At 35.0% G+C, this 21,066-nt stretch overlaps 1 protein-coding gene across 8 annotated transcripts in view; it reads right to left on the reverse strand.

The window, feature by feature from the left end:
- Positions 1-21,066, reverse strand: part of CDH12 (cadherin 12) — a 1,140,321-nt gene that overhangs the window by 82,785 nt on the left and 1,036,470 nt on the right. For all 8 annotated transcript variants that reach the window (XM_025388387.1, XM_025388389.1, XM_025388391.1 and 5 more), the window contains one exon: positions 14,733-14,900. In XM_025388387.1, the coding sequence (XP_025244172.1) occupies positions 14,733-14,900 (168 nt within the window). The remainder of the gene's footprint in view (positions 1-14,732; positions 14,901-21,066) is intronic.

Consider the following 21,066-nt stretch of genomic DNA (forward strand, 5'->3'; position numbering starts at 1 on the left):
CCTTCATCTCCACTTTTTCTTCTTAAGCTCCAGCAATTTGTACACATTGTACTATTTTTAGAGAATCAGTTTTCTCTGCACTCAGTACTTTCTTCTCAATGGAGATATTCCCGATGAGACACAAACAGCTCACAGTTGAGCATCTTAACAAAAATTTCGCCTTGTCCCAAATCTGATTCTAGTTACCCCCATCATTTTCTTTTCCCTTTCCAACAGAACTTTTCCAAGAGAATCACTGTTACCCATGCCTTCTTAACAACCACTCCACAGGCAGCCTTACCCGGCTGACTGAACCTATCATTGCGTAGCAAAGTTTCCCCTGAGATGTGGTGACTTCCTTGCCACTAAAATCCAGTGGCAATTTCTTAGCTGTGTTCAACACTCTTGGCTATTCCCTGTTTTCTGAAGCACATCTCTTCTGAGACTCTACAGCTGTGGTTTTCTAGCACTCTACTATCATAGTTTCCTCCTACCTTGCAGCTCTCTCCTTGCCAGATTCCTTTGTGGGAATTCTCAGAAAAGATCTTGATAAGTGATTCTCAAACTTACTGCATTTCGGTATCATCTGGAAAGTTAAACAATTTTTTAAATGCTCTAGCGCAGGGACCATCCAAAGAGATTCTATTTAGTTGTTCTAAGTTTAGAGCTGGATTTATTAAATTCCCTCCTGTTCTACTTTACAAACGTGGTCAAGAATCAATTTTGCCAGCTATGTTTATTCAGTCTTTCCTTTTCCTAGGTCACTTCATCTCTCCCTTTTGCTTCATTTACTATCATTATGCTAAACATTCTTTTTATTTTAACTCCAACCTATATTCAGCTTTTGAGTTTTCATACTATACTTGGCAAAATATCATCTTATTCCAAAACATTACTTGGATATCTCCAAGGTGTCTCAGTTTTGACATATTCAAACATGAGATCATAGACTTGCCATGCCTAGATGAAGATTCTCCTACTAGTCACTCTCTCAGCAAGTAGTATTTCTACCTCTCCAGTTCCATGAACTAGAATCTGCTTCCTTGTAGCAAATCCACTGCTATTGATTATTTTACCTCCGAAAATCACTCAAATCTGTCTACACGCTACCATTTTTCACGATGGCCCTGGTCACCACCATCACAGACTACACAACTCACACTTCTTTTCTGTTACTGCCGATGCCTGCTAACTGGTCTTCCCAAATTATTCTCCTCCCCTGGCCTGAGATGTCTTTTCCATGCTGCACAGCAAGGATAGAGAGGTCATTTCCATCACTCCTAAGTAAAAACTCATTTTCTTCTTTCATATAGTCAGGAAATTACCCTTTTAGAAAATCCGTGCGTGTCAACATGAAGGAAAGGAAGAAAATTTTAAATAGAAATTACTCTTTAAGTGGAATAGACACTTAGTAACAGCAATCACTTATATAGCGCTTTCTATTTTCCAGGTACTTTTCTAAGCACATTTCCATTATTAACTAATTTTTATCTTCACAGCAAGACTATGAGATACCCACTATTATTATAACTTCCAGTCATTTGTATCCTAGTAAATATTTTAGAACTATATTGGGATAGGGAGAAAAAACAGGTATAATCCCTAATTTTCAGGATCTGTTCATTTCTGTGGTGTAAGAGTTCCCACCATGGTCTATATCAAAGTACTATTGTGATGTCTTGAACAGAGAGTTGAGAAGAAACATGTACAATTGGTTCTGCTGATCTGGTAGAACCTACTATCAGTTTACAAATGAGCAAGTTAGGGCTAATGGCCACGAGGTGAGTCAAGCAAGTAGTATCCCTGATTGAAAACATAGTTCCTCATTTTGTCTGTCCGTTTCTGTTGACTTGCTTGTGCTGCCTGAAAGTCAACCAAATGGATACAATATTTGGTTGATCCATAAGATATTTTAAAATTCAGGTAATTCAGAATTCTTAATTTTAGCTAGACTGAGTGATGCAAATTTCAATTCACTGAGGACTGAGTGGCTTGGGCACACTTGGGGAAAGTTTCCCTTTTTAGTGATTGGAGAGAAAAATCCATGAAAACACCTAGAAAAGGGACATTGGGAGATGTGACAAGGTTCTAGAAGGGGATGGGGCACTAAACATAAAATGATTCTGCTACTGCACCCAAGAAAGAAAGGAAAACCTATTACATCTCTTTCTGTCTTTCCAATTCTTCCTTTCTTCTTACAACGCCACAACATTAAAGTACAAAATATTATGTTTAATAGTATAGTTCTACTACTTATAAGTTTTATAAATACATATCTGCAAAACTAATTGTCCATTGCAACATTATTTTTTTAAGCAAATGCACTAGAAATTCCAACCAACCTAATTCCAAATAGACTATGGAACAAAACCAACTTATATTACTTAATGATTTTCAGAATAATTGGGGTTTCTGATTCTCCAAAATGTGTATTTTTAATATAAGTAATTTATATAACCACTATTCTTGTTACATAATAATAAACATGTTGGAGATTTTGGCAAGAGTTCACAACATTTCAAGTGCATCAATAATTTTTCATTGTTATATATTTAATGAAGTACATTTAATATCTCTTAAAACCTTCATTGAATATTTAAACCTTTGTTTATGTTGTCTTTATCTATGTAATTTCTGATGCATTTGACGATATATAGTAAATAAAAAATTCTCAGTGATGCTGCCTAATAGCATTACAAAAATATGCCAGAAGCAACACTAAAAGTTTTTTCCTAAATTATAAATAAATTTAACATCTTATAAAATAAGCTCTTGAAAACCATTGGAATTTATTTTTTATTTTTTATTTTTTGAGATGAAGTCTCACTCCATTGCCCAGGCTGAAGTGCAGTGATAGGATCTCGTCTCACTGCAATGTCTGCCTCCTGGGTTCAAGCAATTCTCCTGTCTAAGCCTCCCAAGTAGCTGGGACTACAGTCGCCTGCCACCAGGCCCAGCTGATTTTGTATTTTTAGTAAAGACAAGGTTTCACCATATTGGTCAGGCTGGTCTCGAACTCCTGACGTCAGGTGATCCACCCGCCTCGACCTCCCAAAGTGCTGGGGTTACAGGCATGAGCCACTGTGCCTGGCCAAAAGCATTGAAAATTTTAAGTCAGCTGGGGATATTTACTTACTCACAAGTTTGACTTCTCACTAGTTTTCTTCTGAAACATGAGGAGAGTTGTCTAAAAAAGATGAAATTTGGTAATGGTCTCTTCCTATGTATATTTTGCTTTCTTTTAGCCAAAACTAATTATTTCAATAACAACTCATTCACCAATTTGCAAATTTGATTTGTGAATATTCATCATATATCACATATGGACACAATGGTTTAAATTTTCTGTCATTTCCTGCATTTTTAAAAAATATTTTCTGTTATCCTTGTTTTCCTGCTTTTACCTAAAATGTTTTACTTGTCTACTACTTCACATATTTCTATGTATAAAATCTATTATTCTTTCTGGGACAACCTAAAGCCACATTTTGATGATATTTTTCCTTTTGTCTTTGCAATTTTATTTGTTTCACACTTCTATGCATACATAAATCATATGTCCTTTTTTTTTTTTTTTTTGCAATAGTCTAAATATTTAGGAATACATTGTTTTTACTCCAGATGGTATAAATGTGCATTAACTTAAAAATCTCCCTACCTGTCTGGGTGTGGTGGCTCACACCTATAATCCCAGCCTTTTGGGAGGCCGAGGTGGGCGATCACCTGAGGTCAGGAGTTTAAGACCAGCCTGGCCAACAGGGCAAAACCTGTCTCTACTAAAAATACAAAAATTATCCAGGTGTGGTAGTGCATGCCTGTAATCCCAGCGACTCAGGAGGCTGAGGCAGGAGAAGAGCTTGAACCCAGGAGGTGGAGGCTGCAGTGAGCCAAGATCATGCCACTTCACTCCACACTCTAGCCTGGGCTAGAGAGAGAGATTCCATCTCAAAATAAATAAATAAATAAATAAATAAATAAATAAATACCAAAAAAAAACCCAAAAAAAAACCCTCCCTATTTTTACATTATCTTTTGAAGAGAAGAAATTAAAAATTGTATCTTCTTTATGCAGTGCAAAATGAAAATGACGGGTTTTTTTCCTTTATACTGTAATGAAACTTGCAGTGAACGAAACATTATTCCTGAAATGATACACTCCCTTGTGTCTGGCATTTGTTAACAAAATATATTTCTTAGTACCAGGTCTTTTGTTTCCGTGGTTTTTAATATTGCTCAGATTCCTGTTAACTTTCTTAAAGAACTACTTTAGAAGTCTCATTTCCTTGTCTATATAATTTCTAAGACCAATAATAAGGCAAATAGGAAATAGAGAACTGTAAACATTGTGAAATAAATGGTGACTTTAGGATGCTTTCACATCTGTGACTAAAGATTGCCGTTGCCATCAGAAATCTATGCGTTAAAGAATTGAGGAGGTTGTGTTTAAAGTCCTCCTCGTAACTTCATTCTCCTACCTGGGTTTTCTTATACACAAGACTTAAATAGAGCTACGTCTTTTAAAATCTGGCTAAGTATATCCATTCTCCAAACCTCATTGATCACTTCTATGTTTTTGTCTCTTAGAAATGTTCCTTTGGGCCTGGTGTGGTGGCTCACATGTGTAATCCCAGCACTTTGAGAGGCCGAGGCAGGTGGATCACCTGATGTCAGGAGTTCAAGACCAGCTTGGCCAACATGGTGAAACCTGATCTCTACCAAAAATAGAAAAATTGGCTGCGCATGTTGGTGGGCGCCTGTAATCCCAGCTACTTGGGAGACTGAGGCAAGAGAACTGCTTGAACCCAGGAGGTGGAGGTTGCAGTGAGTCGAGATCGTGCCATTGCACTCCAGACTGGGTGACAAGAGTGAAACTCCTTCTCAAAAAAAAAAAAAAAAAAAAAAAAAAGGGAAACGCTTCTTTGACTCTCACTTCTCTTTTGAGATCCTACATTTTCAACCTCCCATCTCCACTCAAGCACATTGAAAAGAGAAAGAGAGGAAAATGTAAGAGGGACAAGGAGAAGGAAAAAATTAAAAATAAACATCTTCACTGTCAGATATTTTAGTTGTATTGATTTACTTAATTCTCCCAGAAGCACAATATATTATTATTAATATGGCTATATAATTTATAAGCCAAACAGAGCCACTTTTGAGAGTAAAACAAATCAGTCTGAGTAATTAATTTGAGGTCATAGGTATAAAATGGAATTATCTCTGGCACACAAGTATAGCTGATCACCCTATTTATTATCTCAATTTGATTATGTAAAAGCTTCGGGTCAGAGTTTATTCAGTTTACTCAGGCCCCAGTGAGTAAATAGCAGAGCTGCGTTTCCCATCTGTACCTTTCCAAGAGTCTAGTCCTTCTGTGCTTTACAAATCACTTTATAAGCTTAAAAATATTCACAATGGCCAGGTGCAGTGGCTCATGCCTCTATTCCCAGCACTTTGGAAGGCTGAGGGAGGTGGATCATGAGGTCAGGAGTTCAAGACCAGCCTGGCCAAGATGGTTAAACCCTGTCTCTACTAAAAATACAAAAAAAGAAAAATAGCCCGGCATGGTGGCGGGTGCCTGAAATCCCAGCTACTCGTGAGGCTGAGGCAGAGAATTGCTTGAACCTGGGAGGTGGAGGTCGCAGTGAATCGAGATGGCGCCACTGCACTCCAAGCCAGGGCGACAGAGAAAGACTCTGTCTCAAAAAATATATATATATATATATATATATATGTATATATATATATGTGTATATATACACACACACACACACACAGAGATACTTTAAAACAATGTCTTTTAAGTTTTGATTAGTGGAGCAGTGGATTGAAAGCCCCATATTCATGTTTAGGGCCCCTACTCCTAGCTACTGGGACAATTCTGATGTTGGAAGCAGTAATCTATATTTTCATAAACATCAATACCATAGCTCTAATGTGCTATCCACTTACGTTCTGCTGTATCATACATGTAACTACAAAGTTTCTGGCTCCATCTCTCACTATCTCTTTTTCTTTCAGTTTCCTCTTCTAAAAATATACAAATAAATAGAACCTACTCATACGGATTAAGGAAATTAATATGCAATTTTAATGGTGTCTTTACATAGTACAGGTGCAATATATGTGAGCTGCTCTTCTCTCTGTAATAATTGCCTTATTCTCTAAAGAGAAGTGGCAAATGTACCACCTGGGGAAATCTGGGAACTGGCTAATGCAGTTCCAGTAGCCAAATTCAGAAAAGCAGGCTAAGGACTTGTGAACTTGCAGACTTAGTAAGTAAAGGAGAGGTATGGGTAGATCACAGTCAGATGTTTTATTATGACTAAGTTGGATAAGTTCTGTTTCTAGTATCCATGTACTTGCCCTGATTCTCAGGGGATTGTCAAGAGAGACAATTTTCTCCTATGTTTGCAGAAAGGCCAAAAGGTGGGGACAGAAGAGCTTTCCAGTTCAGGTTTTCTCATGTTTTAATTTGTTTGCCTGTTTAGGAACTTACAGGTTTTAATCTCTCATAGGTAAAGTCTCATATTTGAGTTGTATGGTAGACTACATAACACTATATTATTCATGCCACTCTGCCAATATTTTAAGTTCTAAAAAAGTCACTTAAAGTGAGCTGGAAAGTAGACAGATTAACCTTAACAAATATTATAAATATTAAATGGACCCATGGGCTTTAACATTATTTTTTATAACATTGGTCAGATTAGGGGCAATATCTTTAATATCACTTCAATTTTAAGCATTATTTAATATCTTTCAAAAAAATGATTTAAAACTAAAGGTCATATTTCTAAGGGACCTGTCAATGTTATTGCTCATATGCTAGGTTCTTCTGAGACTCTGCTAACGGCACCATGAAACAGTCATGTTACAATCTTTGTCCTTTAGCACATGGTGAACAGAACTAAGTCAGTCAAAGAAAATGTTCAGCACCACTTAAAAATGATTCATGCTCTCGTTAGCAAAGGACAATGTGATAGCAATAATAATAGCCATGAGAAATTTTTTTTAAATTTGTTAATTTTCTTTTTGTATGCTTACATCGGCCTATATATAGCCCAGTGAAACTCATGATCTCCTTGTGGGAGAATCTGGAGCACAGTGTTTTTTTCTGAGCTTGCATTCAAATTGCATTCAGTTCCAACGTTAGCCTCGAAGCATCTGGATCTGGCAGTGTTAAGCTATTTGGAAGACATCTAAACAAGATATACCACTATATATGAGTGTTTGTTTGTTTAGTTAGTTTAAAATGAATACATTTTAATATTTAGTCTTTACCCAAATATATCTGTAGGACTACAATTTTGCATGAATACAAAATATTCTCATGAGATACACAATTAACTTACTAACTTATTCACTCTAATAAGTAATGGAAATGCTTATTACACATGATATACATGGTATATACATTATATAAAATATATCATATGTGATCATTATATATTGATCATATATTACATATCATATATTAATATATTATATAATATATATCTCATATGATATATAATATATGTATATCATGTATCTCATATATATTCATACACATTATTCAAGGAATCAGCACTTGCTGGCTCATCACAGTAAACCAGTGATCTTCAGATTTGCTCTGTAGACTACCTGTATCAGAATTTACCACAACACTTATCTAAAATTTAGATTTCTTAGGTCCAAGCTATGTCAGTTGAAACAAAACTTCCCTCACTGGGGATATGGGATCCCAAGGGATTCTTCAGGCAGATGTAATTTGAGAGCCACTGTAAGATCTACTGGAGAGTGGGGTCTACATTCTCATTGCCATGCGTTACCTTCAGCACGTAGTCATTTTTGTTTACTTTTACTGAAGTAGACAAAAGACCTATTTGGTAATTAAATTAGATGTGTTTATTCCACTTAGAAGAAAAGCTGGTTTTATAACGTGTCTTGGCTTATTTTTCAAAAACAGGAATAGTGTCATCAAATGTGATGACTTTTTTCCATTACTCATGCCTATAATTATTATGAGACTCAGGGAGTACCCGAATACAAGGTCATGGCTTTTTGTTTAATATTTTTAAATGCTTATATTTACAGTTTTATTTTTTATGCCTTTTACATGTTTCCACCCCCAAGTGAGAGGATACACACACATGCGTACACACAATTCATAAAACATATATATCTCATATATATGCATACACATAAATACACACAACATCAAAGTTCTATTTGTCTATTTTTGTCTTACCCATATCTTTGGGAAATATTGACCAAAAAGGTAATATATTCATGTACAATATCTAAATAATCCAGGTTAAAATATTAATAATGTCCCAAATACTACTTTTGAAAATTACATTCTCTTCCTACACTGGAGATATTTAGAAGAAAAGCATGGTCCTGAAAACAGTAGATTAGGTAAATTTGTCATCAAAGAATGCTAGCAAAGTGTTATCTGTTTGAAATTACTTAAACATTAGTAGAAATAGAATTGTGAGAACTAAATTGTATACTAAAATTGATGCTGAACAAGCACCAGTCCTACATTTTAGAAACAAACACGTATTTGTATAATTGAAACATTAACATATCATGAACTTTTTGTATTACTATTTAAAACCTCCACCTGCTCTCGATTAAGGAAAACCTTACCATTCATTTTGTAGTCAAAACTTCTTTATTAAATTATATGATAGATAATTATACATTAACCTTGCAGATCAAATTGGCCCACACCATCTCTTCAACCTCAATTATTTGAATAAGCTGAAGTAGTTATCCTCATTTAATAGTAGTAGATTTCACCTAAGAGCCATTATTTTAGCCATACTTCCTTGGCATTTTCTTTCAGAGTCCTTGCAACCATCTTTTTATTTTCCATCCATTTACTTAAGAGAGCATACCGCAGATAGTGATAAGAGTGGCAATTCACCTTTGTTTCACCCTCTGGGGAATCATTTATGTGCATGCTGGGGGTGTTATCAGTTGTTTGCACTTGTTGTGCAGGCAGGCAATAGACTCTTAACCAGACTTCCCAGGAAATATGGGAGGTGAGAGAGGCATATAATTTACTCACAACAGTAACAAAGTCAGTAGCACATTGTGGGTAGCAGATTGCCTTCTCTGGACTCAAATAACAGGAAATATTTTATCCTAGAGTATGATTTCATGACTTTGAGACTCTATGAATATACATATACACACACACACACACACACGTTTAGCTTTATAACAATTTATAAAGAGTTATGAATGCACAGAATGTATATATATGTGTGTGTGTATATATACACACATATATACACAAATGAATTTACATCACAGAACACTTGTTTTTTAGCAGGTAATCTCAGATATTAAGACAGTCAAACATTAAGTACCTGACAAAGTATAAAGATGTGTTTTTATATGGCAAAATGTAATTGTCAAAATTCAATTAGCTTTTCGCTATTTATGCAAAATGACTTATTATATGATTTTATCAAGAAAATTTTAACCCTAGAAGTTTACCATTTTCCAGGTTTAAGAATGCCAAATGGTAAACAACGAAATAGACTTCGTGGCCACATCAAGGTGTAGCTGAATTCATTGTTTATTCTAAAATCTTTATACGTTACATATTTTAAAAAACATTTATTTAAAAAAAAGACCTGTGGTAGATTTCAAGATCATAAAAGAACCTGGGTGCCAAATACATTAATGACAGGATGAAAAGAGAAAATATATTTTACTTAAACATATCAATATTTTTAACTGAATAAAAGTACAGTTATTAGCATGTTATCTTTAATAATTCAATAATTAACCTGGGCATCTTATAGTCTTTCTATGTCATTAAATCTACAGGAGAAGAAAAAACATATAGATGCATATGTATGTGTACATATATACACGCACATACATATATATGTTGTTTTTAATCTGACAGCTTACATAAACAAAGACAAAATATTGTTCACTGTTCTGTAAGCATTTTGGCTGATGCTTTTACTACTTCAATTTTATTTTGACACTTTTTGTCAATTTCAGGATAATAAGAATTTTTATATCTTCAGGTGTTAACAAGTTAATAAACTATGATATAATACAACTATGTTTTATTCTGCAATTATTATGTAAATGAAGTATTACTGACTTGTAACAGAATAAAGAATAATATAGCTCTTAATAGAAACTGTCAATACAAACACGTTTGTAGATATTTAATCAAAACAGAATTGCTTTAAAATATTGTTGTATTTATGAGTAAGAAATTTTCTTAGAACAATTATTGATGTACTATTTTCTATGTTCAAATCCATTTACCATACAAACAATTATCTTATCTGTTATTATATTGAAATAAAAAGGAAAACATACATACACACACACGCACTCTTTTACATTTTCTATAATGGAAAACTCTCCTTTCATCAAATGTTGTATACAGAGTACTTTATTTTACTTAATTTGTTTTCATATTTCTTACAAAATTATCGTACAGAAAAAGTGACCAAGTGGGAAAAGTTTGAATATTTTGCAAAATGAGAATTAACGACATCACTTAATTGATTTAACCTTACAATGTATAATTTAGATCAGCTTGTTAGATGGTTTTGTCATTTAAAATTCATGTATTGGAAGCCATCAGCACTTCTCTGTAGCTTATTTTAACAGATGGAGATCCTCTACAGATATCCTTGGCTCTAGTAGATGGAAGCTATTTAACTCTATGGAAAACATTTTGTAAATAAATTATGTTGTCTTTATATAACTTCAGGAACAGCTCTGTTCATATGCCATGTATCATTTCTATTTCTGAAACAATATTACTACCTTTATATGAAGACCGTTTTCTGGGTTATCTGTAGGATCTTTTGGGGAAAACACAGACATTGAAAGCAAATTACCATTAAAGAGGGAGAGTGCAAAAAAGTTAGGGTTCTTAGACAAGTTATCTATCCAACCGCTCTTAATAATATAGCCTTGCTCCTTTATTTCTAAAAGTGAGAAAATGCTATACAGTCGTAATGAGAGTTAAGTGGGAATACACATGCAACTCACTTTCTGTAGTGCATGACACACAGTGATTTATTAGTCCATATCCTCATCACATCATCATATCAAATTGGCAGTGATATCTGGTATGTGATATCTCAGAAACTATATATTTTACAACAACAATAAAATAGGAAACTACACATGCATGATACAAATGCCTATGCCATTTACATTTTTTCCATCTCAGACTAAGAGGTCACATACAGAAAGCCAAAATGCTTTACGATTAGTACTTTTTTTTTTTTTTTTGAGATGGAGTCTCTCTGTCGCCCAGGCTGGAGTGCAGTGGCACGATCTAGGCTCACTGCAAGCTCCGCCTCCCGGGTTCAGGTCATTCTCCTGCCTCAGCCTCCCGAGTAGCTGGGACTACAGGCGCTGCCACCATGCCCAGCTAATTGTTGTATTTTTAGTAGAGACGGGGTTTCACCATGTAAGCCAGGATGGTCTCGATCTCCTGACCTTGTGATCCGCCTGCCTTGACCTCCCACAGCGCTGGGATTACAGACGTGAGCCACCGCGCCTGGCCACGATTAGTAAATTTTAAGAAATTTATCTGTGTTGCTTAAGCAATTAAAAGAGTATCTCATAAAGGTCACCTGGAGAAAGTTTTTTTTTGTTTTTTTTTTTGTTTTTTTTTTTTAGCATGAATGTTGAACAATCATGAACAAATACAGTTAGTTGTGGGAAATTCTTTCTTATGTACGTATGGAATATAATGGAATATATTTTATTGACTTCCACATTGAAAAGGCTATTATTTCAGTTTGTAATTCTATATCACACTTGATGGTTAAGTGTGCCACATGAGAAATATTCCTGAAAAAAGAGCATTGACTTTTAAAGAATTGGCTTTTCTCTTTTTAAATGTTTTGCTCTGTCTTTTCCTCTAAAGGATGTAATTCAAAATGACAGTGTAGTAAAAAGGTCTTAACACAAAAACATGTAAAATTTCAGGGAGATGAATTTCTTTTTCATTCAAAATGTGAAAACCTCTTCTTTTTCCTGGTTCAAAATATCCCCCACCTGTTAGAGTTTCAGACAATAAACAATCCAAGTGTTCATGTAATATAAGCAGAAAATAATTTGATCACAGTGATCTCTTTGATAGATTTCTTCTGCCCTCTCATTTCCCTGTTTATGAGTGGTGACAACATATGCCATGATTTTTTTGCAAATGTGCTCTAAGATTTTAGAATGACAGAGAAAGAAAACTAATAACTTTTATTTTAATATGATGTTAAACTGGAAGGAATTTGAACTTCTGATTTTTTGTTAAATCAGTTAATTTTGTTGATCTTCAGCAAGTTATTCTTTATAGGCCTCAGTTTCTTAACAGTAGTAGGTGAAAAACAGTGATCTTAGAGTATTGATGTGAAAAGGTAACCAAGATAGTAATGATAAAGTTCTTGACGCATATGTAAATGTTTTAAAAGTTTCAATGCCAGCCAGGCGAGGTGGCCCACGCCTGCAATCCCAGCACTTTGGGAGGCCAAGACAGGTGGATCACCTGAGGTCAGGAGTTCAAGACCAGCCTGACCAACATGGTGAAACCCTGTCTCTACTAAAAATACAAAAATTAGCTGGGCGTAGTGGCAGACCCCTGTAATCCCAGCTGCTTGGGAGGCTGAGACAGGAGAATCGCTGGAACCTGGGAGGCGGAGGTTGCAGTGAGCCAAGATCACGCCATTGCACTCCAGCCTGGGCCACAGAGTACTCCATCTTAAAAAAAAAAAAAAAAAAAAAAAAAAAAAAAAAAAAAAAAGTTCCAATGCCCTTATCCTCCACATTTTTTGCAAGTACATCTCACAGACTTTCCCTTAGACCTGTAGATTCAACCTTGAATAAATGTCATGCAGGACTACTACTTTATTCAGACACTCTTTCATTTGTTAAGATCTGAAAACGACCATCTTGTTTCAGTGGGAGTAAAGGACGCCATCTTGGCTTCCTAAGCATACTCTGGCTTCTTTGCCATTGAGTCATTGTCATCATGCCCCTTTGCCCAGTCTCTTTGTCAGGGTCTCCAGTCCAACTTCTACAAACCAGCCTTCATCCATACCCATTAAGATTACATTCTTCTACTTGCTATAACTTCGTATCCCTGATTTAAGAATCCTCACTATCACCCATGTGAATGAGGATATTGACATTATCTAATAGTACATTGGCTATTTCCTACACTCTAGATTGAACATATTTCATATGCACAAAACCCAAAACAAGACCCAATTTCACAATGCCACTTTATATGTATGAGCAGTCTCCCAATCTGTCCTCCTCAACTAGCTATTACAGCTTGCCACACTTAAATAGTTAAAAAAATAAAAATTTAGTGTTTTTAGAGTCGAGATCATATTAGTCACACCATATATTAGGGAAACAAATGCATTATTTCTTTCTCCTTTTAAATTTCTTTTTTCCTGTTTTCCTTAATAACAAAATAAGGAAAAGCATTGCTTTAAGACTCTCTGTGTTATTAATCATAGCGTATTATATAGTAGCCATTTGTCAGATACATTTATATGCAAAAGTACAATTATTTCTTGTTTCTTTAATTAGTTATTTTAATTGACAAACAGAAATTGTTCACCTTTAATATGTACAACATGTTTTTAAATGTATGTACTTATCGGGAGTGGGATGGCTCAGTCAAGCTAAAACATATTCATTAAAGTATAATTATTTCTAATTGCCACTCAAAACATTTGGCCTTTAGACTTTCGGTCACTAAATTAAAACATTTCCATCAATAAAATAGAGGTTTATGATTTGAAGAAAAAAATGACAAAGTAGTAAAATATGGAAAAACATATATATAGCCAAAGGAATAAATAAAATGTTCATTTAGCTAAATATCCTCAATATTATATATTTTAGTAGATGAACTCGTAAACTGTCCTGGAGTGGAACGAGAAAAAATTGTGTTTTTTTTAACTGTTTATGCAAATGACTGCCTAGTGACCTAATTAAGATCCTATACAACCAGTGAGAGAAACATGTAGCTTCTGTATTCTAAGTCCTGGGGACACTGAAATGATCCTCGAAAATGCACCAGGAGTAAAACAGGTAGTGATTGGTGTTAAATGTAATACTGCAACAGAAAACTACATGTAACACAAGTGAGAACTCATTCCCAACAAGAAACACAGAGTTATAGAGAAGACGTAGGTGTGAATCATTCTGTTATCATAGAAACTATAGCAATTTTCATCTATTACAAAACTAAAATGAAATAACTAATCAGAACTAAAGTACTGTAAATAGTATAAATATCATACATGAAAATATTTGGAAATGATTCAACACATATAATCACTAAAGAGAAGGCACAGAATTCTGATGCTAATTATATTACATAGCATCTAATATGGTGGGATATGTGTCAAAACTATGAAGCTCCATATTACATTAGATTTGGCACATTTATATTACTTTCTCAGTTAATAAAACACTATGGTAAGATCCCAACTTATTTTGAATATGTTACTTTAATAAAAATTGATAGCATAAGACCAGTACTTCAACTATTGGCTCATTATTTTTTACTAAAGTAACACTAGGCATGAATCTCATCAAAATGTTTAATTCTGAAGATGTATAATTTTTAATTAGCTTCTGCTTCCTAAAGACTAAGTGTCTAGAAAAATGATTTTCATTCCTGTAGCATTCAATGACACCATTAAATTTTTTTAAACCACAATAATTTAGGCTTAGCAGGAAAGGTGACATACTTTTGGGGAATCGAGGTGGATTGTCATTGACATCGGTGAGAGTGATGTTGACTATTGTTGTTCCGGCTAATCCTCCAAGCTGTCCTCCCATATCCTTGGCTTGGATGAGAACTTGATATTGTTCTTTGACTTCTCTGTCCATGTTTGGCAAAGCTGTTCTAATGACACCTTAAGAGATAAAAGCAATAATGTAAAGTAAATATCACAAATGCTGTGTTTTCTGAAATAAAATAATCTGCAACAACATGATTCTACCTAGAATCACTAACAGAGACATAATAGCTATAATTATATCTTTTAAAAAGTGAGACATTCAAAATGTCCAATGGTTAGGAAATAATTTAGAATATTATAGTAGTTACATAATAAAATGCCATGCCACAATGAGAAATATGGTTAAAGAACAATGTATCACCTCTAAGAAATAGTCATCATTCATAAGTAAACCAAGTTAGACACAATTTATATGCATGATCCTATCTTTAAGAAGAAGAAATCATTAAAAATTAGAGAGAAAAATATAAATGCTAAAAATACCAAGTGGTTAAAATGAGTATGCAATTTCCCATTATTACTACTTTCTTCTTTGTTCTTCTGTTTATTTTCTAGGATAAAAATACTAATTTCTTTTCTAAAAATGCGTTCAATAACTTGGTTACGTATTTTGTTTTGTCTTTCAGAATTCCCGTTAGTTATTTTAGCAACAGATATTTCACTAAGTTTCTCCAGCTTCCAGGACAGTGCTTGCCATTTACAAGGAACACAGTGAGTATATGCAAACCAATTAACTGAATGAGTGACTGGCTGAGTGAATGAATCTCTAAATAATTAAATTTACAAGTGTGAACTTTATAGTACATGTGCATATTTACATACTGTCCTCATTTCCTGTCCTGGTGTCCAAGTGTAAAAGTAGTTTATATTCCTATTTATTCATAGTAAAAGAACCAAAACCTCCTGGATTATTCTCAAATAAAATCATGAATAAATTTCATACCAAATTCCAATCTTCAGTCAATGGTTTTAGGGAGAGATTGGACAGCATTTGTTTTAAACACAGCTGGCTTTAATAGTGTTGTTTCTTTCTTTAAGAAACATGCTACTTTCTTTAAATAGCATATATAAATAACAAATATAATATCAACAAAAATAAATCAACCATCAACAAACATGCAGAATCCAAATCATAAAACCATCTTACATCCCTGTTTTACCTGTATTTTCCACTCTCTACTTAACAAACGCTTATTCAAATTTTACAGTCTGAGATTTCTTCTGACTATTGGCAGGAAATTGTTGCAAAAAAAGCCTCCATTTATGATGCTGCTACTTTATTTATCAATAGGTACTGACACTTTTTTTTTTTTTTTTTTTAAGAGGGAGTGTCTCTCTTGTTGCCCAGGCTGGAGTGTAATGGTGCAATCTGAGATCACTGCAACCTCCACCTCCCGGATTCAAGAGATTCTCCTGCCTCAGCCTCCCAAGTAGCTGAGATTACAGGCACGTGCCACCACACCTGGCTTATTTTGTATTTTTAGTAGAGATGGGGTGACACCTTTTTAATCCAATGTGTTTGCCGTTTCTTCAGCCCAGGCTCCTGATGCTCCATTTCCAAGTCTCTTAACTAAGATTCTTCATCTCTACCTATGAGTGTTCTGGTTCTACAGACCTTAAGTTATGTGACTTCTGCCTGACTTACAATGCTTACATTTTCTAGATAGATACCTGGGTTTGATTCATCTGCATTATGTCTTGTCCTGTTGTTGACCGAGTCTATCTTAATTCATTTTCAATAAGAAAGTTATGTATATCTTTCTTAATTTATTTCTAGCATAAAAATTTCCAATATGAAAATTATTTCTATCACTATTCATCAGTGTATTTCCATATCTATCTATCTACCTATCTATCTATCTTTCTATCTATCTATCTGGACAGAGAGACAGAATTGTGGAGTTGTTCCTTTCTGGTTATCTGCTGACCTAAATAAAAAAACTATATACTGGGATCCAGTTTGATTAAAACATTAAGATGCAAAGTTCTTCTTTTCCCAAGATAATGCCATCAATTTTTGCTTAATTATTGAGAAATTAATAAACAACAGAGTAGCTATGAAAAGAATGACTTCTTGAAAACATTCTTCTCCTGCATTAAGATAAACTGCAATGTTTAAAGATTCTCATGTTAAATTTGGAGTTTGGTTTAGCACCCAGATTCCAGCTCCAAAAAAAATATACACATAACTACACTATTTTTCCTCTGGAACAGCGGTATTTAAATGGAAGTGGTGCTGGGGCAGGGGAAGCACACCCTGGTCATCACTAGAAATTGACTTTCAAGCTACATATGCAATCCTTTCCTCTGTCTGAGTTCTACCTACCATCCAGTTGGTAGCATAACACTAATAGCAGGGCTAGAAGCAGTAGAGAGGTCACTCATAAGACACAGGGTAGAGTAGGAGGGCAGGGCTGTGAGTGTGATGCAAAAGGTCTTGACAATTTTTATGAAACACTGGAAAAAATACATATCTATTCTTAACTCTGATAACACCTATTTTGTCTCTGTTCAATTGCATCTTAATGTTTTAATCTAACTGGATCCCAGTAGATAGCTTTTTATATAGGTTTGCAAATAACCAGAAAAAATACAATTCCACAATTCTCTCTGTCCAGATAAATAGATAGTTATAGAAATAGATAGATGGATAATGATATAGTGACAGACCTTCTGCTAGCATCTATTTGGTGACAGTCACAAATGCAACTACAGTTTCGAAGACTATCTTCCATAATTCCAAACTTCTTTCAAATGTTCTGCTGTATCTTAATATAAGTTAATTCTTATTATTACCTGAGACTACTGAGATAGATAGATAGATAGATAGATTAGATTAGATTAGACTAGATTAGATTAGATTGATATGCTTTTTAAATTCATTTTCAGGAGCATAGCGACTATATGAATAATGGAAAGCCTGACTTATCTAAGGTATAGATGACAGAAGTAATGTCAGCATTGATAACCTGAAACTTAGTCTAGGATCCATCATACCATTTCACATGAATAAACATATTTAAAGATGGTGTTTATTCAAAGAAATGACAAGTTGGTAGGGGATCATTTGAATAATGCAATTCACAGAATTATTATGTTACCTAGCCCCTATAAATAGAGTAAGAATTGTGAGGCTCCAACAAGAAGTGCCTTCTTTCCAATCATCCACTCCTAATGGTCAAAGCTTGTGAGAAGATGCCACTTGAAGTGCACACATTGGAGTGCTTAGGCTCCAGCTATTCCATTCTCTCCAGGTCCACTGAGCCCCTAAACTTCTCCAAACTTCTTGTCCTCATTCTCTCAGTTCCCCAATGAATGCCTGCCCAGATAGTGGACATCTTTCTGGTTTCTTCCACTTTAGTCTTTTTTTTTTTTTCTTATGAAGCCTTTTCTGACTCACAGCATGGCTTCAGGAAGAAATGACTGTACCCACCCTAAGATTCAATCATAGCGTGTAGAATGTTTTAGTGCATTTTTTGATTTGTTGCCTGTTTACCTTTCTTTACCAGACCGAAAGCCACTTTAGGACAGAGAGAAGTCCTTTCATTTGCTTTTCTGTTTCTGGCATCTAGTTAATGTCTGGCTCAGATTGATAAAGGACATAGAAAGAAATTATTTAGGCAGATAGTAAGAGTAAAAGAGTCCTTGGTAAAATTTCCCTTTTAATAAAAAGCAGCGTCCAAATCATTTCTTTTCTAACAAAGAGCAGCCTGAAAAACTGAACTGCAGACATAGATAAGCAAGCTAGAAGCTTGCTCCGGGGAATGCCAGCAGCTGTGCGGAGAGAAAAGGGCTGCCTGGGAGCCAGGCATGTTCAACATGGAGGCTCTGTCTTCCCTTTTCTTTGTCACCACATGCACAGTAAAGAACTAGGCAACGTGACACTAGCCAGGTAGAGAACCCGTCTCAATAAGAGATTAGGGTGGGGTGGCCAGATTTTCACACGCTGTGCAAATGGCACACCTAGCCCTAACCAGTTTTTCATACCTTATGCAAACAGTACACCTGGTCTGACCAATCTTTCGTGCCCTGTGTAAATCAGACATCACCTCCTCAAGCTTATCTATAAAACCTGCTGCATTTCACCACAAAAGCAGAAACCCATTCGGGTTCTCCCTCTCTGTAGGGGATCCTTTCTCTTTCTTTTGCCTATTAAGCCTCCATTCTTAACCTCACTCCTTGTGTGTCTGAATCCTTGATTTCCTCAGCATGGGAAAAGGAACCTTGGGAATTATCCCAGAGAATGATGCCACTTCAAGAGTATGTCTGGTTTTCTATTTCCCTGTTCTTAATACAGCTCTGTTACTTTTTCCACCTATATGTACTATAATTTTTTAGTTCACTGTAAATTTATTATTTTGTGATATCTTTTCTTTTTTCTTCTACTCTCTGTGAATCATAATCCAAATATAGATTTTCTTCTCATTTTTTTCCTGTAGTTTTCCCCCATCTTCTACCCATGCCCTGAAAAATTCATTTCATTGATTTCTTTTACCCTATAGCTATTTATTTTGCAAAAGAAGAAGTTTGTTTTCTTGGAAAAAGTTGTTGTCGATTTTCAACTTACCACTTTTTTACTTTGGAGCTAAATATCTGGGGAGGCAAGTCCAGACATTATCTTAATCATTCTGAATAATGTCAAGAAATAAGAAAATGGCTTTTTGTAGATAGCATATGAGAAAAAGTTTTTTTGCTTTTCTCCAAATTCTAGAGATTTAGACCAGCACTGTACGAACTTAGGGGACTGGCAGATGAACAATGGGTAAATGACTTTATTCTCCTCTCAATGAGGTTTATAGTTCAAAGGAGACTTAGGCCACCAGTCTGCTGTCCCTAGAGCAGCCATGATGGTGAGGTCAGAGCGTAAGCCAGGTCACAGAGCTCCTGCACTCTGAAGTCGTCACAGACTGTCCACATCTTTCAGAATAAAGCCCTCACATAATCTTCACTTGCCTGCTGAACTCTGATCTTCTTTTCCACAACTCCTTCCCTCATTCACGGCAGGCTTGCACAGTGTCTTCCCGGGCCAGAAATGTTCTTTCCAAGGGGTGCTCGTTTATAGTTCTTCCACTTCCTTTAGATCTTTTTTAAAAGTCATCTTCACAGGACTGTGTTGGCCATTCTATCCAAAATTTCTTTCTAAATTAATTTCTGATTGCTTCTGTAACAAATTACCACAAACCTACCAGCCTAAAACAACATAAACTTACTATCTTACAATTCTAGATGTTAGAAGGCCAACATGGGACAGGGTATGGGTAGGGCTGTTATTTTTTCTAAATGCTCTTCATCTTCTAGGTGACGGTAGCACTCCTTGGCTCCTGACCTCCTTCCTCCTTCCTCTAAGGCAGTAGCAGCTTAGCATCTTCATGTCTGACATATCATTTTCTGACTCTGACCCTTCTGCATCCTTCTTCTGCTTACAAGAACCCTTGTGATTACACAGAGTCTATCCATAAAATAATAATAATCACCTCATCTCCACTATCTACGATTAGAACCTTAATTCTTCTTTGCCATGTAACATATTCACAGGTCCTGGGGATTAGAACATGAACATACTTGGGCAATCATTGTTCTGTCTACCATACATACTCTTCCTTAATATTTCATATTCTTTTCTCTACTTTAGCATTCTTTCCTTAGTCTTTAGGCTATTGAAAATACGGTATATTTCCCTTGTTTATTCTGTTTGCTTTATGTTTCCCCAAATTGAATGTATGTTGATGAAGGAAGGGGCTTTTGCCTGATTTTTTTCTTCGCAGGAAAATGGCTAGCTAGCAGAATGCCAGGCATATAGTAGGCACTCAATATATATTAGTAAAATAAGTAAAGTAATGCATAATACTAGCTGAGGTAACACATGGAAAATAAGTGTTTATCCTTCAAGAGAGATTATGATTTAACATATTTCTTGTAACTTTGATCATTATTGACCCAAATAACTCATGATGTAATTTTGAAGGTGGGGTTATTAGTATTTACCTAGGGGTATTATAGCTATCGTATCATGAAAATGTTGTTGATTAGACCTGAAAGAGGTCTCTCCTAGTTAAATATAGACTCCAGTGTTTACCAAGTCATCGTTAAGTGTTTTTAATAAAGATTTGGAGGAAACATTAAAAACAGTATTTTAATGCACAAGTATGTTAGAGATAGCTAATAAGTTGAAGGATAAAAAGAGTAACGATGGCACTCAAAACTTAACTTCAGCAGTGAGAATATAAGTTTCTGTTTTCAATTCCATGGCTCAGTTATATTAGAGTTATGAGAGACCAGA

The sequence above is a fragment of the Theropithecus gelada genome, chromosome 6, assembly GCF_003255815.1.
Source record: "Theropithecus gelada isolate Dixy chromosome 6, Tgel_1.0, whole genome shotgun sequence".
Taxonomy (NCBI): domain Eukaryota; kingdom Metazoa; phylum Chordata; class Mammalia; order Primates; family Cercopithecidae; genus Theropithecus; species Theropithecus gelada.